Below are 23,520 nucleotides of genomic sequence, written 5' to 3' on the forward strand. Positions count from 1 at the left end.
TTCATGCTGTTGTGCAATGGATTTCCAGAACTTTTTATCTTGCTGAGCTGAAACTCTATAGCCATTAAACAACTCCCCATTCCCCCCTCCCCCAGCCCCTGGCAACCACCATTCTTCTTTCTGTTTCTATGAATCTGACTACTTTGGATACCTCACTTCAGTAGTTATCATACAGTATTTGCCTTTTTGTGACTGACTTATTTCACTTAGCATAATGCTCTCAAGGTTCATCCATGTTGTAGCATGTGACAGTATTTCCTTCCGTTTTAAGGCTGAATATTATTATTGAATTATTAATTCAAGGTAATTGTTTTTAAAGTACTTAGACTGTAGTCAGAAAACTTAATAAGAATTGCTAATCAATTTAACATGGTCTGCATATATAACAGAATATAGCTACATATATTTAATAAAACACTGTACAATGCTGAGACAGAATTCTAATGAGTGAGAATCTTCTAAAACTTTAATAAGCTCCTTTGAGACCACTGTGCAAGACAATAGGTTTTTTAAAATGCCATGTAAATATGTTCTTAAATTTTTTATCAACAATTTATAAGTTGAGCCACATGAGATTTGTATCTCAGTGCTATACTTTCCATTTTTAGAATACTGAATTTAAATGATAAGTGTCAAATTTACTGATTTCCAATCTTTTAAAAGCACACACCGTATTAAAAAAGACTTATTTGGTCTTCATTTTACCCTCTAAAAAGAAAAAGTAAAATGCCTTAGCATTTCATTCATACTTTTTAAAACAAAAGTACTGCATTTGGTATTGTTTTCCTTATTTTCACACCATTAACAGCATATTCACAGTAAACTGTTACCTGGAACTATCCACTCTAGGAGGACCATCCCCAGAGTAGCCCAGGATAGGGACTGGGAGAGCAATCTAAGGATCAGGTTGCTGTGTGTGCCTTGATCTCAAACCCCATTTCCACAGGGCATCAGAAGAATGAGCAGTTGCTACTGCTTCTAGGCAGATGATTTATTATGTGCACTGATTTTGGTCAAAGTTAAGAATAGAAACATTTTATCTGACCCTTCCTGAAAAACTCTTAAGTGCAAACTTCACTTAATCCATTTTTATGTAACTTATTCCCTTCATGACTCTACATTTTGTGGGAAAACCTCTCTCAACAACATCTCCCTATCTTCCCCCATAATTGACCTCACTAGACCACATGTGTCTCTGCCTCTGATTACTGTTTACCTCGTTTGGCACTGGATTTCTCTCATCACGGTATTCTTTGAAGCAGGTGGGGTGAGGCATATTTTCCAAAGGAGCCCAAGTGGTGTACGGATGCATGTTGCAACCTTTACTGCAAACTCTGATTTACATCTCACCATGTTTTCGTTTTACCTTATTCATGGCATTAAAACAATACAAACATTTCACAGCTCTGCTTGCTTCCTGTCCTTGTTTCGTCTCTTTTAACCAACGTTTTACATATTAAATTTTTATTAAATAATCCTGAAACATCTTCCCCTTTTATAAACAATTAATAAATGTGATCATTATTTATTTCTTCCTCACTCTTCCCCTCTCCCACCATATTTTCTCCCCATTTTAGGTAATCTAGCATACCTAGACTTAGGTGATCTAGCACACCTTCTATATATTCTCCACGTTTATGTAATCATATACATAGTATATACTCACATGTACATTTAACATTAATAAAATTTGGGGGGTAATTCCTTGGTTTTAGAAAATGTATGATATATATTTTCTGAATCTTGCTCTTCTCAGTAATACCTCATGGAAATCATGCCAAGTAAATGAAATGACTTTACTTCAGTCTTCCATGGTGACATGATTTACTGTCATTCCCCTTATTATTAGGTACTTCATTTTTTTCTATTTTTTGACATTTTGCACAACGAAGAAACAAATTTGTGTTTAAATATATGGATGTAAGTAAATATCCATGTATTGCCGGTCCTCCATATCTGTGGGTTTCACAAACTTGAACTCAACTAACTTCAGACCAAAAATAGTTGGAAAAAATTCCAGAAAGTTCCAAAAAAGCTTGAATTTGCTGCTCCCTGGCAACTATTTATATTTACACAGCTTTTACACTGCACTTACAACTATTTACATAGCACTTACATTGTATTAGGTATTATAAGTAATCCAGAGATGATTTAAAGTATACAGGAGGATGTGCATAGGTTATATGTAAATACTATGTCATTTTACATAAGGGGCTTGAACATCTTGGATTTTGATATCAGTGGGAGTCCTGGAACCAATCTCCTGTGATACCAAGGGATGATGACTGTATATCATTTTATAATGGGGTATTTATTTTTACAAGATATCTATGGGGTATTCACAGGTAACTGATAATTTATATTTCCACCATCCATTATGAAATTACGTTTTCTCATATCCTCCCAGAAAATGGTCTTTTAACTCTTTGCCATCCTGGTGGGTAAAAAAGTGATATTTCAGTGTGACCGTGATATGCATTTCCTCCCTACTAGTGGGCTTGAATATTTATTTTGGTTATTTGAGTCGGTTCCTCTGTGAATTTGCTTTTTACGTTTTTTCTTCCATTTTTCTACTGGGTTTTCTTTCCCTTCCTGATCATTTTTTAAGAGTTTATGATATATTGAATAGCAGAGATGTTAAGACTCTTTCTGTGTTCTTTATTGCAAACAACTTTCCAAGAGTTGTTGCTTATATACTGAATTTATTTATGACATCTTATGTTACATAAAAGTTTAAAATTTTGATATTGTCATGTAGTGACTATCTTTTCTGTTAAAGATTCTGTCTCCAGAGTTAAGAAGGAAGTTAAAACTCTCTTTGCCCATAAACATAATTGTCTACATTTTTACACATGAACTTTATTGTTTCATTTTTTAACGTTTATATCTTGAAACATCTGGAAATTATATTTCTAAATGTGCGATATAGGAGGAAATTCTATTTTCTTATAAATTGGGTAGTCAGTTGTGTCAGCAGAATTTATTAAACAGTTAAAACTTTTCTCACTTAAAGTATTATATTTATCTTAGATTAAATGTTTACACACACTGGAAACACTTCTGGATTCTTTATTTAGTTCTCCTGATCTGTCTGCTTCTAGGCCAACACCACATTGATTTGATTGTAGTTGCTTATAGCCCCTATATCTTCAGATATTTGATATGGGAGTTATTCCTCACCATTCTTCTTTTTCCTAACTGTCTATTCACCCACATTTATTATATAAAAATATCAACTGAAATTCTAACTGGAATTGTATAAGATATATTAATTTTAAGAGAATTTATATTTTATGATATTGGCTTCCCATGTAACTTTGGTGTCTTTTCATTTACTCGTACCTTCTTTATTTAGGTTTTAAGTCTTTCCTATTGCATAATTCTATGTATATATTCCATGATTTTTGTCATATTCTATGACAAATAGAATTTTTACATATTCTTATGTATATATTCCATTATTGTTAATGGAATTTTTCACCAATTTACTTTTTAGGGTAGATAGAAACTTGTTAGGATAGATAAAAACTATGAGTTTTTATGTATTTAACTTGAACCTGGTCACTTCACTTATTCCTCTTATTAATTATAGGGTAATTTAACACATTTTCCTGTGATATTTTGATATCCCATTACATTATAGGCAAAAAGATATTTTTATGACTTGTTTTTCAATTTGATACTATTTGTTTTACTGTACCCAATATATACAATATATACTGTATCCAATATAATTAATATATTTAATTATTATTAAATGATAATTATTAATAATTATTATAGAAGCATCCATTTTTTATTTCAATTGAAGTAGTTCTAGTCTTTTGCTGTTTAGGGTAGTATTTTTTCTGTCTCTAAATTTTGTAAGTATTTTTGATTATATTCAAATAGTATCCTTCAATTTCCATTAAATATAGAATTTTTGTTAGAAATTGCTCTTTAATTTTATCAAATGTTTGTTCTGCAACTGTTGATATGAATATATATTACTTTCTGTGATAATTTGTCAATGTAGAGCATTATGTTTTTGAAATGAAATCACCCTTGCAGTCATAGAATTTACATTTTTTTATCTTAATATATTATCCTTTAAAAGCATTGTTAGGGACTTCCTTGGTGGTCCAGCGGTTAAGACTCCTCTCCCAATGCAGCGGGCACGGGTTCAATCCCTGGTTGGGGAACTAAGATCCTGCATGCTGCCTGGCGTGGCCAAAAAAAAAAAATTTGCTATTACTTCATTAGAATTTTAGAATTTTTACATATATATTTATTATAGAGATCAACTGTATTATTCTTTTTTGGGAGAATCTGTGATCACCTTTTGGTATTAAAGTCATACTGGTTTCATGAAGTAAAACGAGAGGATTGTATCTTTATGATTTAGAATATTTTAAATAATATTGGAATTAACTTTTTTTAGGTTACATAAGACATCTGTGATTTTTATCCAGTATTCATTCCTGTTTTTTAAATAACCTCTGTATCTTAGAACAGTTTTAGATTTCCAGAAAAATTGCAAAGTACTGTATGGTGATTAATGATTCCATTTTGTTTGCTTGTGTTAATGTGGAAGACTTACTATAAGAGTTTCATTTTACTATTGGCTATCTTTCCTTTCCTGTGCTCCAAATCAGACACATATTTCTTTACTATTTCTTGAACATAAGATAATTTTTTCTTATTAAGACATCCTATTTCCCTCTTAGTCACTCTCCAAAGTAAGATGAAGTTTTTAGAATATTTTCATTTTCTCTATTCTCATCTTTTCTTCTCTTCCCCAACAGCCATGATTTTTGAGACTTTACCTTCCCCAATTTCTAGTTTTTTCTATATAATTTGTCAGATTATTATTAGTTTCTTATCTACTATGTCTTCTTAGTTGTTAGAGTCCTTCCTTAGAACATATTTTATATATATGTGCTCAGTCTGTTATTGTATATTAACATTCAAACACAATCAGTGGTATATTTACAAAAAACATTCATTGACCAACCCTATTTCCTCACTTTTTTATTGTGTTCTACCTTGAGGCTATGCACATATATCATTTCTTTTTTGGTTAGAGCTATTTCATGAGTCTCTTCAGTTGGTATATGTGAATAATAAAATAGTACTTTCTAAATTCTCATATAGCCACACATGTCTTCCTTATGTCCTATGACAGATGAGAAAATTATTACTGGGTATAGGCTTCTTTGGTGTCCTTGAACTTTTTCTAAAAAGGTAATCTGCATGTGTTTTTCCTTTGCCTGCTACCTTAGAGTGTTAAAGATGAACACTCTGATTTAATTTTGATCCTTTCTCTGTGTTTGTAACTTTTCTGTCTCAACTTGGACACTGGTGTTTGCCAGTGCCATTGTGGAATCCTCCCTCTAGCTCACTAGTGCCAAGACCTGGCCCCAACCAACAGCCTGTAGGCAACAGCATTGGGACACCTCAGGCCAAGCAACTAACTGGGCAAGGATAAAGCCCCACCCATCAGAAGACAGGGTGACTTAACAAAAACAGAAGTATAGATCAATGGAACAGGATAGAAAGCCCAGAGATAAACCCACTCACATACGGTCACCGCATCTTTGATAAAGGAGGCAAGAATATACAATGGCGAAAAGACAGCCTCTTCAATAAGTGGTGTGGGGAAAACTGGACAGCTCCATGTAAAAGAATGAAATTAGAACACTTCCTAACACCATACACAAAAATAAACTCAAAATGTATTAAAGACCTAAATGTAAGTCCAGATACTATAAAACTCTTACAGAAAACATAGGCAGAACACTCTGTGACAAGTCACAGCAAGATCCTTTTTGACCCACCTCCTAGAGAAATGGAAATAAAAACAAAAATAAACAAATGGGACCTAATGAAACGTAAAAGCTTTTGCACAGCAAAGGAAACCATAAACAACACGGAAAGACAACCCTCAGAATGGGAAAAAATATTTGCAAATGAAGCAACTGACAAAGGATTAATCTCCAAAATATACAAGCAGCTCATGCAGCTGAATATCAAAAAAAAAAACAACCCAATCCAAAAATGGGTGGAAGACCTAAATAGACATTTCTCCAAAGAAGACATACGGATGGCCAACAAACACATGAAAGGATGCTCAACATCACTAATCATTAGAGAAATGCAAATCAAAACTACAATGAGATATCATCTCACACCGGTCAGAATGGCCATCATCAAAAAATCTACAAACAATAAATGCTGGAGAGTGTATGGAGAAAAGGGAACCCTCTTGCACTGTCGGTGGGAATGTAAATTGATACAGCCACTATGGAGAACAGTATGGAGGTTCCTTAAAAAACTAAAAATAGAATTACCATATGATCCAGCAATCCCACTACTGGGCATATACCCTGAGAAAACCATCATTCAAAAAGAGTCATGTACCACAATGCTCACTGCAGCACTATTTACAATAGCCAGGACATGGAAGCAACCTAAGTGTCCATTGACAGATGAATGGATAAAGAAGATGTGGCATGTATACAATGGAATATTACTCAGCCATAAAAAGAACCGATATGAGTTATTTGTAGTGAGGTGGATGGACCTAGAGTCTGTCATACAGAGTGAAGTAAGTCAGAGAAAAACAAATATCGTATGCAAACACATATATATGGAATCTAAAAAAAAAAAAAGAAAAAATGGTTCTGATGAACCTAGGGGCAGGACAGGAATAAAGATGCAGATGTAGAGAATGGACTTGAGGACATGGGGAGGGGGAAGGGTAAGCTGGGACGAAGTGAGAGAGTGGCATGGACATATATACACTACTAAATGTAAAACAGACAGCTAGTGGGAAGCAGCCACATTGCATGGGGAGATCAGCTTAGTGCTTTGTGACCACCTAGAGGGGTGGGATAGGGAGGGTGGGAGGGAGATGCAAGAGGGAGGGGCTATGGGGATACATGTATGCATAGAGCTGATTCACTTTGTTATACAGCAGAAACTAACACAACATTGTAAAGCAATTATACTCCAATAAAGATGTTTGAAAAAAAAAAAAAAAGGAGACAGGGTGCCTTAAGACCCCTGAGCCCACAGCTACCTCTGGCCATGTCCCTGCCCACCAGAGAGGCTAGGACCCAGGGCCACCCACCAGTGGGCAGGCACCAGTCCCTGAATCCTTGAACTCCAGGAAGCCATCACTAGTCTCTGGACCAGCCTCACCAGATAGCAGGCAGACACCAAATGCAAGAAAATCACAATACCACAGCCTGTGAATCCAGTCTGCCCAAAGCAGCCCAGACCCTGTCCTGGGACCAGCTGGGCCTTGGTCCTGCCTTTCAGCAGGCCAACAAAAGCCTCAGGATACCCAGGACCCTGTACCTAACTGTGTCAGGAACCAGGCCCGCCACCTCACCAGAAATCCAACACCAGCTCTGCGACCCCTGGCTCCTGCAACTAGACTCTAGTACCCAGCTCTGCCTTCCAGTAGGCTGGCACTAACCACAGGAACTGGCTCTATCCACCAGTGGGCAGGAAATGGCCCTGGAGTCTTCTGGACTCTAACTCCACCCATGAGTGAACCAGCATAAATCCCAGGACTCCTGGGGTGGCAAAGTCAGCTGCCTCATGACCTGGTTCTACCAACCAGCAGCTGGCAGCCTCCACACAAGGCATGGCCTGACCAACCAGACCTGGGGGCCCACCAAGCCTACCAGATCAACTACATAGTCAACTTGCCATAAAACAAGGACCCATGCAGCCCTCATAAGTGGAACCCCTAGAACATATAATTTGGGTGATGGGAAGGCAGTGTGCTGCTGGATACATAGCTCATCTCCTACAAAAGGCCATTTCTCCAAGGTTGGGAAATATAAGCAGCCTACGAGATATATAAAAATAAAAATAGTAACTTAGGCAAAATGAGGTAACAGAGGAATATGTTCCAGACAAAGGAACAAGATAAAACTAGGAGAAGAAGAACAAAGTGAAGTACAGATAGGCAATCTACCCAAGTAGGAGTTCAGGGTACTGATCATAAAGATGACTAAAGAACTTGGGAGAAGAATGGATACACAGAGCGAGGAATAGGTTTTAAACAAACAGTTAGAAAATATAAAGAACAGCCAAACAGAGATGAAGAATACAATAACTGAAATGAAAACTACACTAGAAGGAATCACAGTAGGCTAAATGATACAGAGGAACAAATTGGCGAGTTGGAAGAGAGAGTAGTGGAAATCACTTCCACTGAACAGAAAAAACAAAACAAAAAAATGAATGAAAAGAAATGAGGACAGTTTAAGAGACTTCTGGGATAATATCAAGTGTACTAATGTTCACAACATAGGGGTCTCAGAAGGAGAAGTGAGAGAGAAAGGGCCTGAGAACATATTTGAAGACACAACAGATGAAAACTTCCCTAACCTGGGAAAGGAAACAGACATCCAAGTCCAGGAAGCATAGAGAGTCCCATATGGTATTAACCCAAAGAGGAACACAGCAAGACACACTGTAATTAAAATGGAAAAATTAAAGATAAAGAGAAAATATTAAAAGCAGCAAGGGAAAAGCAACAAATAACATAAAAGGGAACTCCCATAAGGTTATCAGCTGACTTTTCTGCCAAAGGGAGCGGCATGACATATTTCAAGTGATGAAAGGGAAAAACCTACAACCAAGAATACTCTACCCAGTAAGGTTCTCATTCAGACTTGATGGAGAGACCAAAAGCTTTACAGACAAGCAAAAGCTAAAAGAGTTCAGCACCATCAAATCAGCTTTACAAGAAATGTTAAAGGAAATTCTCTAGGTGAAAAAGAAAAGGCCACAACTAGAAACATGAAAATTATGAAATGAAAGAAGCTCCTCAATAAAGACAAACATACAGTGAAGGTAGGAAATCATCAATACACAAGCTAGTAGGAAGGTTAACAGACAAAAGCAGTAAAATCATGTATATTCAGAGTTATCAGTTAAGGGATACAAAAAAACAATTAGATGTAAAATATGATAACAAAAACAGTAATCATGAGGGGAGGAAAGTACAAATGCAGTGTTGTTAAAATGCATTTGAAAGTAAGAGATCAGCAACTTAAAACAATCACGTATACATACAGATTGCTATATAAAAATCTGATGGTAACTACAAACCAAAAATCTAAAATAGATACACACACAAAAAAGAAAAAGGAATCCAAACATAATACTAATGACAGTCATCAAATCACAAGAGGACAAAAGAAGTAAGGAACAACAACAAGGAAAAACTAACAAAACAACCCCCAAACAACAAAATACCAATAAGAACATACATACCAATAATAATCATAAATGTAAATTGACTAAATGGTTCAGTCAAGAGACAAGAGAGTGGGTGAATGGATGCAAAAACAAGACCCTTATATATGCTGCCTTCAAGAGACTCATTTCAGGGCTTCCCTGGTGGCGCAGTGGTTGAGAGTCCGCCTGCCGATGCAGGGGACGCGGGTTCGTGCCCCGGTCTGGGAAGATCCCACATGTGGCGGAGCGGCTGGGCCCGTGAGCAATGGCCACTGAGCCTGCACGTCTGGAGCCTGTGCTCCGCAACGGAAGAGGCCACAACAGTGAGAGGCCCGCGTACCACAAAAAAAAAAAAAAAAAAAGACTCATTTCAGGTCTAAAGACACACACAGACTGAAAGGCAGGGAATAGAAAAAGGTACTCCACACAAATGGAAATGAAAAGAAAGCCAGGGTAGCAATACTTTTATCAGACAAAATAGACTTTGAAACAAAGACTGTTACAAGAGATAAAGAAGAACATTACATAAGGATCAAGGGATCAATCCAGGAAGAAAATATCACAATTGTAAGTATATATGTACCCAATATAGGAGCACCTAATACATAAAGCAAATATTAACAGACATAAAGGGAGAAATTGACAGTAACACAATAATAGCAGGGGACTTTAACACCCCACTTACATCAACAGACAGATCATCCAGACCGAAAACCAATAAGGAAACACTGGTCTTAAATGACATATTAGACCAAATGGACTTAACTGATATTTACAGAGTATTCCATCCAAAAGCAGCAGAATACACCTTTCTTCAAGCGCACATGTAACATTTTCCAGGATAGATCACGTTAGGTCATAAAATAAGTCTCTGAATTTAAGAAAACTGAAATCATATCAAGCATCTTTTCTGACCACAACACTATGAGACTAGAAATCAACTACAAGAAAAAACTGCAAAAAACCACAAACCCATGGAGGCTAAACGATATGCTGCTAAAAAAACAACCAATGGATCACTGAAGAAATTAAAGAGGAAATTAAAAAAACCTAGAGACAAATGAAAATGAAAACACAACAACCCAAATCTATGGGATGCAGCAAAAGCATTTATAAGAGGGAAGTTTATAGTGACACAAGCTTCCCTAGGAAACAAGAAAAATCACAAATAAATAACCTAACCTTAATCTTAAAGCAACTAGAGAAAGAAGAACAAACAAAACCCAAAGTTAGTACAAGGAAAGAAAAAATAAAGATCAGAGCAGAAACAAATAAAATAGAAACAGAAAAGCAATAGAAAAGATCAATGAAACTAAGAGTTGGTTCTTTGAAAAGATAAACAAAATTGATAAATCTTTAGCCAGACTTATCAAGAACAAAAGAGATAGGGCCCAAATCAATAAAATCAGAAATGAAAAAGAAATTACAGAAATACAAAGGATCATAAGAGACTACCATGAACAACTATATGTCAATAAAATGGATAAACTAGAAGAAATGGAAAAATTCTTAGAAATGTGCCATCTCCCAAGGCTGAACTAGGAAGAAATAGAAAATATGAACAGACCAATTACAAGTACTGAAATTGAATCTGTGATGTAAAAACTCACAACAAACAAAACTCCAGAACCAGATGACCTCACAAGCGAATTTTATCAAACATTTAAAGAGTTAACACCTATCCTTCTGAAACTATTCCAAAAAATTGCAGAGGAAGGAACACTTCCAAACTCATTCTATGAGGCCAGCAACACCTAGGTACCAAAAACAGACAATCACAAAAAAAGAAAATTACAGGCCAATATCACTGATGAACATAGATGCAAAAATCCTCAACAAAATATTAGCCAACTGAATCCAACAATACATTATAAGGATCACACACCATGATCAAGTGGGATTTATCCCAGGGATGCTCGGATTTTTCAAAATTCACAAGTCAATCAGTCAATGTGATATACCACATTAAGAAATTGAAGAATAAAATATATGATCATCTCAATAGTTGCAGAAAAGCTTTCAACAAAATCCAACATCCGTTTATAATAAAAACTTTCCAGAAAGTGGGCATAGGGGGAACATACCCCAACGTGGTAAAGGTATCATATGACAAACCCACAGCTAACAACATACTCAATGGTGAAAAGCTGAAAGTATTTCCTCTAAGATCAGTAAGAAGACAAGGATGCCCATGATGGAAATCCATGAAAAAGTTCATGTTGCAGCTAGAGTTGTAAGGCAGTGTGGAGGTAGAGCTTCTCTTCCTTGGGAAGTCCTCTGTCTGTTTTTTGTTAAGGTTTCAACTGACTGGATGAAACCCACTTACATTATGGATAGTAATCTGTACTTTGATTAGTTAAATGCTAATCTAAAATATACCTTCACTTCACATTTAGATTAGTGTTTGCCCAAATGTCTAGGTGCTATGGCTTAGCCATGCTGACATATAAAATTAACTAACACAGTATCCTTTGTCATTCTTTGCGACCTGCATTATCCTGATACCAAGGCCAGGTAAAAATACCACACGGAAACTGCAAATCAATATATTATCTGAGGGACTTTCCTGGTGGTCCAGTGGATAAGACTCCATGCTCCCAATGCAGGGGGCCCAGGTGTGATCCCTGGTCAGGGAACTAGATCCCACATGCATGCTGAAAATAAGAGTTCGCATGCTGCAACTAAGAGTCTGCATGCCGGAACTAAGAAGTCCACATGCCGCAACTAAGAATCCTACATGCTGCAACTATGAGACTGCATGCCACAACTAAAAGATCCCACATGCCACAACTAAAGATCCTGCATGTTGCAATGAGGATCCTGGGTGCCGCAACTAAGACCCGGGGCAGACAAAATAAATTTAAAAAAAAATCTTATTCGACTATACCCATAAAACTACTCAGTAAAATACTGGGAAACCTAACCTGACAGCATATTAGCAGGAACAAGTCAGATTAATTCCAGGAATGCAATGGTGGGTCAACATAAGGAAATTAACCAATATAATATACACATAAACAGAGTGAAGGTGAACAACCACATGATCATCTCAACTAATGCAGAATAACCTCTTGACAAAATCCAGTACGTTTTGATGATGACTCAATAAAATAGGAATTGAAAAGGAACTATTTTAACATTAATGGAAAAAACATTTTTTCATATTCACGTATGGGGAAGCCATTCTGGCTTATACATGCTTTGTCCTGAACTTTATGGGCTGTCAAACAGACAATATTTTTCAGCTTTAACCATTAAGGAATGTCCACTTTGAAGAGGAGTAATGCCTCCTTTTCTGTCATGCCAAGGCTAGTATTTTTTCGAAGATAAAGTTCCCTTCCCAGATGACAGGGTCATGCTGGCTCACTGTGTACCTGCTAAACTGTAACTACATCTCTGTTGAAACCTTAAAGGAATGTACCCCTGTCATATTTGATGTATGTTCTTTGTTCTGACAAGATATAAAATTGTGCTGAAAACCAAAAGAAAAAAAAAAAAAGAGACAAGGATGCCCAATCTTGCCACTTTTCTTCAACACAGTATTGGAAGTCTTAGCCACAGCAATCAGAGAAGAAAGAGAAATGAAAGGAATCCAAATTACAAAAGAAGAAGTAAAACTGTCACTGTTTGCAGATGACATGATACTATACATAGAGATACATACATATCAAAAGCAATAGTGTTTGGCTGGTGTTTCATTTTATATCTTACTATCCTTTTAAACATTAATTCAGCAAACATTTAAAATGTACTCTTTAAAGTGTGCTATGCTAAATGCTGTGAAGAATTAAGCTCTCAAGAGCTTAGCATTCATAGATAAACAACTGAAGAGAGGGCATTTCCAGACAGAGATAAATTCTTGAGCAAAAGCACAGAGATGGAAAGGGCAAGGTGACCAATATGTAACTTGTGTGAATGGGTAGTAGTGGAAGACATAAGAATTGAAAGGTATATTGGGTTGTTTGAAACACCCAATGCCAAACTTATTCAGTAAGCAATAGGAGACTCCTGAGCAGGAGAGTGGCATTCTCAAAATCATACTTAGAAGATTAACCCAACTGCACTATGTGGGATAAACTGTAATAGAGAGACTGGAAAAGGAATTCCAGTTGAGATATTACAATAGACCAAATCAACAAAATTACAGGGGTGAGATGGGGTGAGAGGGTGGATTGCAGAAAGATCCCAGAGGTGGAAACAACAGAACTTGGATGTGGGAGCACAAGAAGTAGAAGTAGTCTAAGATGTTTCAAGCCTAATGTATGAGAGGGTGTTGCTCTTCTGAACAGAAACAGGAGATTAGGAGGATGATCAGGCTTTCCAGAGAAAATGAATTAAGGTTTGGGAATATTTAATTTGAAATGTTGGTGGTTCACTTATATTTAAGTGTGAAGCAGACACCTGGAAATGCATGAAGCTCAAAGAGGATATAGGATTTATGAGAATGAATAAAATTACCAAGGGAGAAAGAGAGAAGAGGATGGGAGAAAAAAGAAAAATGTGAGACAAAAACAGAGAAGACAGTAGGTGCTGTCAAAAGAAAGTATAATGAGAATCTGGAGGGTAGGGTACCTTGGACACCAAAGGAGGGGAAAGTTTTTCAACAGGATGATTGTGGATGAAACTGAGAGGTGTTCTTCTTTACAATGATTCCCTTCTCTTCAGTAACAGAAACTGGTACCTAGAAAGGGGCTATATTGCCTAGTCTCCTTTATAGCTAGAAGTGCCTATTTACATAGTTTGGGCCAATGAAATGCAATCATACATTTCTGTGTTACATCCAGGAAGACTCCTTGAAAAGGAGCGGGGGCATACTTCTATTTTCCCTTCCTGCTCCTAATAATGGCTGGAGCTCCAGCAGATAATTTTTGGATCATGAAGAGATCTCAAGAACGGGAACTGGGGGCTTCCCTGGTGGCGCAGTGGTTGAGAGTCCGCCTGCCGATGCAGGGGACACAGGTTCGTGCCCCGGTCCGGGAAGATCCCACGTGCCGCAGAGCGGCTGGGCCTGTGAGCCATGGCCACTGAGCCTGCGCGTCTGGAGCCTGTGCTCCGCAACGGGAGAGGCCACAACAGTGAGAGACCCGCGTACCGCAAAAAAAAAAAAAGAATGGGAACTGCACATCAAGATATGGAGCAGCACAATACAGCATCCTAGTTTCCTGACATCAAGGAGCCACCACGTCACCTCTGAAAGATTACTTCTAGATTTTCTTTTTTAGAAATAAATAAACATGCAGCCACACTCAAATAAGAATTGATTAAAAAAACTATTGATTACTTGGTGTGGGAGTAGAGCCCAGTTGGGGGCATTTTCCAAATAATGGCTATGAAAACAGGTTCTAGAGTCAAACTGACTAGCATTAAATTCAGCTCCATCATTCATTAACTATGTGACATTGAATAAGAAATTTAACGTCTCTAAGCCTCATCATATTAATAGAGTAGACATATTAATAGAGCAGACATATTAATAGAGCCTACCTCACGGGTTATGTGAGAAATGATTTAGATTATTGATGTAAAGTGCTTCACACAGTGCTAGCACATAGTAGGTGCTCAACGAATGTCAGTGATAAAACCTCAGGTGGTCATTGGGTAATATGGTATAATTTTAAAAATACATTTCATGAAATGAAAATCAAAACTACAATGAGGTACCACCTCACACCAGTCAGAATGGCTATCATTAAAATGTCTACAAATAACAAATGCTGGAGAAGGTATGGAGAAAAGGGAACCTTCCTACACTGTTGGTGGAAATGTAAGTTGGTGCAGCCACTATGGAAAACAGTATGGAGGTTCCTCAGAAAACTAAAAATAGAAGTATCATATGATCCAGCAATCTCACTCCTGGGCATATATATGGACAAAACTATAATTCAAAAAGATACATGCACCCCAGTGTTCACAGCAGCACTATTCACAGTAGCCAAGACATGGAAACAACCTAAATGTCCATTGAGATGAATGGATAAAGAAGATGTGGTACATATATACAATGGACTACTACTCAGCCATAAAAATAACAAAATAATGCCATTTGCAGCAACATGATGCAACTAGAGCTTACCATACTAAGTGAAGTAAGTCAGAAAGAGAAAGACATGTGATGTCACTTATATGTGGAATCTAAAATACGGCACAAAGGAACCTATCTACGAAACAGGAGCAGACTCACAGATATAGAGAACAGACCTGTGGTTGCCAACAGGAGGGGATTAGGGGAGGGATGGACTGGGAGTTTGGGGCTAGTAGATGCAAACTATTACATATAGAATGGATAAACAACAAGGTCCTATCGTATATCCTGAGATGAACCATAATGGAAAAAATATAAAAAAGAATGTATATATGTGTAACTGAGTCACTTTGCTGTAGAGCAGAAATTAACACAACATTGTAAATCAAGTATACTTCAATAAAAAATAAATTAAAAAAACACATTTCATGAAATTTCATGATTTCAGAATATCAAATCTTCAGTTTAAAGAAACATAAATTTATATTAAACAAAGTAATGAACATAAAATATATTTTGTAAGCTTCAAATCATATAAATGAAAAATTTTACCATTTTAACTTGAGTGCATATCACTTTACAACGTGACCTCTAATAACACTGACAAAGTATATTCATTTGATTTTGATACATGCCAAATGATTTATTACCATTGCTTCATTTTTTTTTTTTTTTACAAAAAGCAAAACAATGGAAAACCAGTAAGTCATAATGGGTTGTAGAAATTAGTTTCAAAAACAATTCAGTTTTATAATATTTATAAGGTATTTAACTCTACTTAAAGCAAATTCGCACCCCTCAAGATTTATTTTTAAAGTTTATTCTTGTGGGAGCCAGCACAGAGAAACGGAAAGAACCCAAATTTTGCAGTCAAATAAACCTGAGTTCAAACACAGTTTCCATCTCTTACTAATACTATGGAAATGGTTGTATAGTGTGGTTGATTAGCATTAAAACTATTTTGCAGGAACTGAGAAATGCTGAACCAAATTCTTTATTTTGTATTCATAAATAATTATAATACTGTGTTAACATTTTAATTTTTTTTTAGCAGTACACTCATTCTAAACTATTTAAGAAATATTTACCACACTGAGAGATAATTAAAAAGGTTGCCGTTCTCATTTAAAAATATTTTCCAATTCTTAAATACTGTGTACCATTCTGGTTACTGAACCATAAGAGGGAAATAATAGCTGGGAAGGGTAAACAGAAGAACAGCCACAGTAATTCAAGGAAATAGAGGAAGGATTTTCACACTAAAAACTTTTCAAAGAAAAGCCTTTTGCAAGGAACACAGAATCCTTAGAGACGAAGTGTTACAAAATCAAAGAATGTAGAGGTTGTACCTCAGTGGTGTGATATTTAGATGGGATCTGGCCACAAGGCCCAGAAACGCTAGAGTCCTGCCATTGATCAGCTACCCCTCTCTGTGAGGTCGCTGAGGAAAGAACATGGACTGAGGAGTCAGGCAACATAAAGAAATTCTACATTTCTAGGTGGTACCTAGGTCTTAAGGCTACAAACTCCCCTTTAGAGATCTGTAAATAAACTAGGATACACCTATGAAGAGCTCCTTTTGTCTAAGTTAGGTTAGGTCCAGTGGACAAAAATCAGATCAGACAGAAAGCATATAAAGCCTGCTTTACCACTTCCATTTCCAGTCTCAAAGCCAATTCTACCCCAGGAAAGAGTAATCTAGACTGTTGCAGATGTGAAAAGCCAGAAGGAGGATGTGAGCGCCTTCACCAGTGCCTACAGCAAAATGGCTGGCATCTGAATTTGCTTTTTGGGGTCCCCATATAGTTGAGTATCTAGTTTCTTAGTAGGAAGAGGAGGTATCCAAAGTACTGTAATATTTTTCTTATCATTTTATTCATCTCTTTTGTCATCTCTTGTTATGAATTACACACGTCTCTTTTTCCACTAGATATAGAACCCTTGAGGATGAAGACTTTCTTATATCTTTGTATCCCCATAACTTAGCAGGATACTGAACCTACGGCATATGCCAGTAAGCGTTTTTTAAGTGACTAAATGATTATTCAGGAAGCTACTGGGTAGGAAAAAACGTACGACAGATACATTCTTGAGAGGCAGATAAGGCTTGTATGGAGAGCATTCTAACATATATGGAACAATTAAGCCACAATAAATGACCCACAGAATTGAGTACTGAATCGTATCCTCCAGAGTATAAATAAGTACAAATTTGTAGTAGGAACACATTAAAGTACTGTAGCTCATTGGGGGTAAGGCATGGTCAAGATAGGATAGGATTTGTTTAAGCCTTTAGAATGGTTAGAATCTGGATGGAATCCTTGCTGGGAAAAAACAAAAAAATCCTGAGACAACTTTTAGGTGGATTCTGACATAGACTCCTTAAGGCCTTTGAAGAAGCCTGGTTTCTTTCGCCTAAGGTTAAGAGACTCCTTGGTTTAGTGGGGTGGACTGGGCTTTTTCAAGGTCTTTGCTCTACTTATACACAATGTAATAAATCAATGCTGCCGTTGCCTGGTATCTGACAACAGGAGCAGCTTTCAGTTACCTGAATTTGCATTGCTTCGGTTGCTGAGTTTTTCGTCTCCTTCCCCCGGTTCTCTGTTTCTTGTCACCACCACCTTCTGGGTTTCTCTTAGCACCCTTTGAACTATCTATGGGATAAAGTCAGAGTGCTTTCCCCCTGGGGTGCGAGTACAGTCGTGGTAGGAGTTGGGGATGAGGCTGCGGAAGCATTTCCCTTTGCACTAAGGCTTTTCTTTCACAGTAGTTGCTAGTCTCTTCCCAGCTGCCCTGACTTAAAGGGGAAATGGACCACGCTCAAATTACCCCTAACGCTTCCAAAGCGTTTTCTAGAGCTTTTCTGAATCTCGATACAAAGCGATAAAAGGAGCAGCTGGCCTCGGCCCCGCCCTCTGCTGGAGGACGCCAAGAGCGCGGGGCGGAGCGAGTGGGGAAGGCGTGCAGCTCGGTGCGCATGCTCCCAGGGCTCGGCCAGGGAAAAGCGCTTGAACCTCTCTCACAGAGACTTCCGGGTGGAAAGAAATGGGCGGAGCCAGCTCCGGAAGCGGAGGGGTGGGCGCCTACTATTTAACTTCCTTCCTTGGAGGAGGGCTTCCGCTCTCGGTTGGTGAACGGATGAAACTGCGGGAAGTTTTCTCTGTGCTCATGCTCCTTTTCAGTTTTCCACGCGGCTAGAAATCGACCTGGGAGTATTCTGACACCAATGAGCAGGTGGGGCGATAGCCCCTGCGCTAGCACCTCCATTTACAGAAGTTTTTCCCACTCCTCCTGAAGTTGTTGACGGCTTCTTTTTGCTCCACATCTCTCCTAGCCTCCCTGTTTTTAATCCCTTTGCAGCCGCCCACCCTTCCCCCCACTCCATTATGTATGCTCGGGCTCCCCGTGTGCTTAGATTGGCTGAAGCTGGCAGCACTGAGGATCATGTGGGTCCTGGATCCTACCAGGTACCTTTCCTGAAGCAGCAGGCAACAGGTAAGGTGTAGAGAAAGGCAAGCCTTCTGTAACAGGCGCCTCACTTTCAGCCTGCTCCGCTTCTGTGCGCCTGAGTTAAAACACTGTAGTACCATTTCATAAGTATAACACATGAAGTACGCAGGGAAAATACTATCCTTATTTTACAGATGATAACTGGTAAAATAATTTGTCGCATTTCACAAGGCCAGTAAGCGTGTGGCGAACTTGATTTTACAGTGGCTGTCCACATCATACTTTAAATGGTACAGATTAGATCTAGGATTTTTATTTCCTGGCCCCGTGGACTATGTGAGTCTCCAACTCTCCTGTGTACTTCTTACCGCTTTCTGTCTCTTTTCTTTGTAATCCTGCCTGCCTCACACACCTTTCCTAACTAACCAGAGAAACGTTAATTTACTGAGATATAACTTTTATATTTCTGTTTTGGAATACCTTTTAAAGATAGTCCCATGTATTTTTTCAGGTAGATGCTTCCTATCTTACCATACCCATCTTTTTCAATATACTTAACGAGAGCCTGTTTATCCCACATTGGGTAAAGAAAAGCTGTACTCTTTGAGAGGTGAGGTGGGAATGGATAATTTAAGTAATTATTTGCTCTCATTTGTTAGCAATTTTAGTGGCTGGGGGTGACTTTTAATAAATACTTCTAATTTGCTTTCTACTTTTTCTAATCTGATGATTTTTGTGGGGCTTAATACCATCCAAATTACACTTTTTCCCTTGTTAGCCTGCATTTTCCCTATTGTCACACTGTTCCTGTATTTTTAAACAAATGCCAAGATCCACTATTCTGTTAACATGTTTGAGGAGATTAGGGTATTCGGTTGATTTAAGTTTCTTTGGAGTACAAATTTGTCATTTGTCATTGTTTTAATCTTGAATTTTACTGCTTTTCAGCTTCTGCTATTGATATCAGTGTTCTTGGAGCTTATTATGTGTCTGTATTTAATGCAGCTGAGTCCTTATAAGCATTAACTACCTACCAATTTATTAGCCACCGACGACCACCGAAAATGCTAACACTTATGATACTTTTCAATCATTATTTTATTTTGACACAACTGACCATTGTCTTTTTAGAGATATTTCTTCTCTTGGTGTCTGTAACATCATTTTTTCCTGGTTCTTTTTCCAACTATTGTCTTGGAACAGTGCCTGATACATGGTTGGGACCTAGTAAACATTTGTTAAATGCTGAATCTGGTATCATTTTTCCGCTCTTCAACCAACCCTACATAGTCTTCTTTAAAGGTTTTTATTTTTCTAAATACCTTTTAAATGTTTATATACTGTACTTCTCATCCTTTGCTTGTTGCTTTTCTCATGTTTACTTTTTCATTCAAATCCATAGCTTCAACTGCTATCTATATTCTGATTCTGATGACTCCCTAACAGTCTTTAGAGATACAGGTGATTCATATCTCTAAGATGAGCCTTCTCCTGATCATCAGGCCTTTGCATTGCCAATTACTTCTTTTGGACAGCTCTACCTGGGTGGTCTCTGGCATCTGAAATTCCAGGTGTCTGAACTTATCATTTTCCCTACTATCACAGACCCCTTTGAAAAAAAATGCCCTGTCAGTTGCTTATAAACTTTTAGCTTTGGAATTATTTTAGACTCCTTTTTTTTTCCTCTGACTGGTCACTCCCATTGATCATTAGAACTTACTGATTTTCTCTTCTCATTCTCTCTCAAACTGGTTCCCTTTCTTCATTTAACTGCCCTTGACTTAGTTTGGGATTTCTTATTTTTATTCTGAAATTAACCAATAAAATATTACTGGTTTCTCTGTTTCAGCCTCTAACAACTTCTGTCTTATGGCTAATGTAATCTTCCTAAGATATAATTATGTTATTTGTTTAAAAAATTCCTTTTAACACTAAGGTTAAAATCTGAACTCCTTAACATGCTGCATGAGATTCTTCATGATCCCTAACCTGGTCTCTCACTTAACCTGATCTTTCCAGGCACCACACCTCCACCAGCACTTAACCTACATATCAGCAATTCCAACTTTGCATTGTCTATAAATTCATGTTCATTCACCTCCATGCCTTTGTACCTGCTGCTACCTTTGCTGAGTAATCTCTCTTTTCTTTCCTTACTTGTCTAATTCCTACTTATTCTTTGAGCCTTGGGTAAAGTGAAGTTGTTCTTTGACTCCACTGTCTCAGGTCTTTCTTCTTTGACTCCTAATGACTCAAAGCACCTTGATACTATATTGTAATTATCTGTTAACTTATCTGGCTGCCACATTAAAATGTGAGATTATTGAGGGCAATAACCAAGATCTCGACTGTGTTAGTCTCAGTTTTTAGCTCAGTACCTTAACACGTATGTAAAAGAAATAAACAATAATTCTTGAAAGAAAGTTTAAAAAAATCTAATGAGTTACATATAGCAGAATTGAAAACTCATAATTTGACTTGTGTGAACTTTGCTTAGAGATCAGTAACTGGGGTTTGCAAGGCCCTTCTTTTACTGTTTTATAGAATTGTGCCTTGTTGACCTATGAAGGAAACTAGGAAATTCCATATTTGGGAACTTTGAGCAGCTGCATCCTATAGAACCCTGTTTTAGTAATACTCAGCACTGACATGGTAATAATGATAATCAATAGAGGTTATAGGTGTTTCTTTAGTCATTTCTCTACAGGATTCCCTGGCAAGATAATTTAAAAGTAGCTGTTACCTCTTTCCTAGGTACATTCTGCTTTACACCTCTTTGAGGTCAGTAACACTGGACTATACAGAAATATACACACTTATTTAAGGGTCAGGGAAATTTTGTAGAGTATGATGTAGGAAAAGCGATGTTGGGACTTTATGTAATTTACTTGTTACCTTGAATTACACAAGAGGAGAAGATCTTAGTCTTAGAACTTCAAAAGAAAGATGCAGATACTCTTTATTCTCAACCTTTCTCTTCTAATTATCATTTTCCTCTTACTGTAGGCTGCTTGGTCAGTCCTCCAGTGTGTTGTCTTCATATTTTCCTCAGAAAATTCTTTCCACATTAATTTTCAAACTTCATTGCCTTGACTTTTGTCCAATTGATCAGGGATTTCTACCCAGGATCTGCAGCCGGAAAGGAATAGGACTCAGCTGCTCTGATTTCATGAGTGGGAGAGATAATGGATATTCTGATTCCAGATTAGTGACAGCTGCTCCTGATTTTCTTGCAAATTATCTGAGAAGCAAGCAAATCTTATCTCATTAAAGCAAAGCTTTCCCATAGACGACCAGCCTAGTAAGATATGATAAAAACATAGTCCTTTTAATAATGTGACTGCTCCTGGCATTATTGTGCCAAGGAGTATTTCATTGCTTTTTGAGCTTGATTTACATAACAAATGGTACCCCATGTTAGCATATATTAGTTATCTGTCCTGGTTCTATGTTAGTTATCTAGGCTGGGTGACAGTGGTTCTTAATATATTCTTTGCTAAATTTCTTCTTTGTTGGGAAAGCAGTTAGTTTTATCTGCCACAGAAGCGTGAGCTGTCCATGGTCTTGTACTCCTGCCTATGTGCTTATGCCGGCAATAATGGTTTTATCTTATTAGCCATTCAGAATTTAGGGAGACCATTTCAGGGAATTCTATCTTTATTTAAGTTTAAATAAAAATACGTATGTGATTGCTATATAAATGTTGATGTCCCTGAAGATGAGTATGTTTCAAAGATCTAGCTATTGCTTTTATGTGAAGAATGCCCTGCTTGCTTTGTACAGTAGTTGTGGCTGCAGAACTTGTCCTTTATCCCACGCCTCCCACCTTCTTTCTCAAAAAATAGACTGACTTTTATTGCTTCATGCCAGTCTGATTTCTGCTGTTGGTGCCACAAACTTAATATATCTCAAATTGAACTTACTTCGTTCTTCTCGAATCTTATCTTCTCCTATATTCATTTCTTCTTTCTACCTGACAGTTTGATTTATCATTTATTGTTGGAACTTAACATGTCAGTATAGTCATATGTCCCAAATCAAACTTTAAATTTTTCACTCCACCAACCCTAATATGCCAGAATTGTCTTCTCCTATATTTTGTATCTTAATTATTAGCAGCACTGTTAGTAATGTAATTGTTTGTTTGTTTGTTTGGCTTCCCCCCTATTTGAGGCAAGGGTTTTAGCTTATTCATTATTGTACCCTAAATGCCTCTTTCTGACTTGTAATAAAGCATTCAGTATTGCTGAATGAATGACTAAAGGTGTAGTTTAGCATATCACCTGTTAATTCTATATTTATTGTTAAATATGCATGACAGTATGACAGGGAGACCAACCATCCTGGTTTATCTGGGAATGTCCTGACTTTAGCACTACAAGTCCTGTGTCCTGGGCAAACTAAGACAGTTTGTCACCCTAACCGTACACAGTAGGCATATAGTTATGAATAAAACAGAAAAGTCCCTTCTCTTATGGAGCTTATTAGTATAAACATTTAAATTTTCTTGTGGTTTTACTTGAGCTCAATATTTCATACAAACTTTTAACCTATTGATGAAAGATTATTTTGTGGTTAATATTGGGGAACTTCAATGAAGATTTTATGAGTACTGGCTTTCTTGAACACATGGGGCTATTGTGTAGGGTTTTTTCCCCCCCATTTTTATATGAATTTCAGTATTTTGCAATTCATTTTATGTTTCTTTAAATAGATTCAGTTAGAATCTCTGCCATGTTCTGATGACAGCTGCCTCAGAACTAGCCTGAGCTTAGCTTTCTTAGTTTTCATATCTGTCTCACATTACC

The 23,520-nt window shown here is 37.2% G+C and overlaps 2 protein-coding genes across 3 annotated transcripts in view; one reads left to right on the forward strand and one right to left on the reverse strand.

Moving 5' to 3' along the window:
• Nucleotides 1-18,114, reverse strand: part of RAP1GDS1 (Rap1 GTPase-GDP dissociation stimulator 1) — a 257,700-nt gene extending 239,586 nt beyond the window's left edge. The window contains exon 1 of the mRNA XM_060299768.1: nt 17,811-18,114. The gene's annotated coding sequence lies outside the window, so the exon portion shown is untranslated. The remainder of the gene's footprint in view (nt 1-17,810) is intronic.
• A 283-nt stretch (nt 18,115-18,397) lies between these two features.
• The window catches only part of STPG2 (sperm tail PG-rich repeat containing 2), a 514,734-nt gene continuing 509,611 nt past the window's right edge, over nt 18,398-23,520 (forward strand). For both annotated transcript variants that reach the window (XR_009563864.1, XM_060298816.1), the window contains exon 1: nt 18,398-18,496. Coding sequence is in view for 1 of the 2 variants with exons in the window: in XM_060298816.1 (XP_060154799.1) it covers nt 18,489-18,496 (8 nt within the window). In the remaining variant the exon portion in view is untranslated. The remainder of the gene's footprint in view (nt 18,497-23,520) is intronic.

The sequence above is a fragment of the Globicephala melas genome, chromosome 5 (assembly GCF_963455315.2).
Source record: "Globicephala melas chromosome 5, mGloMel1.2, whole genome shotgun sequence".
Lineage (NCBI taxonomy): Eukaryota > Metazoa > Chordata > Mammalia > Artiodactyla > Delphinidae > Globicephala > Globicephala melas.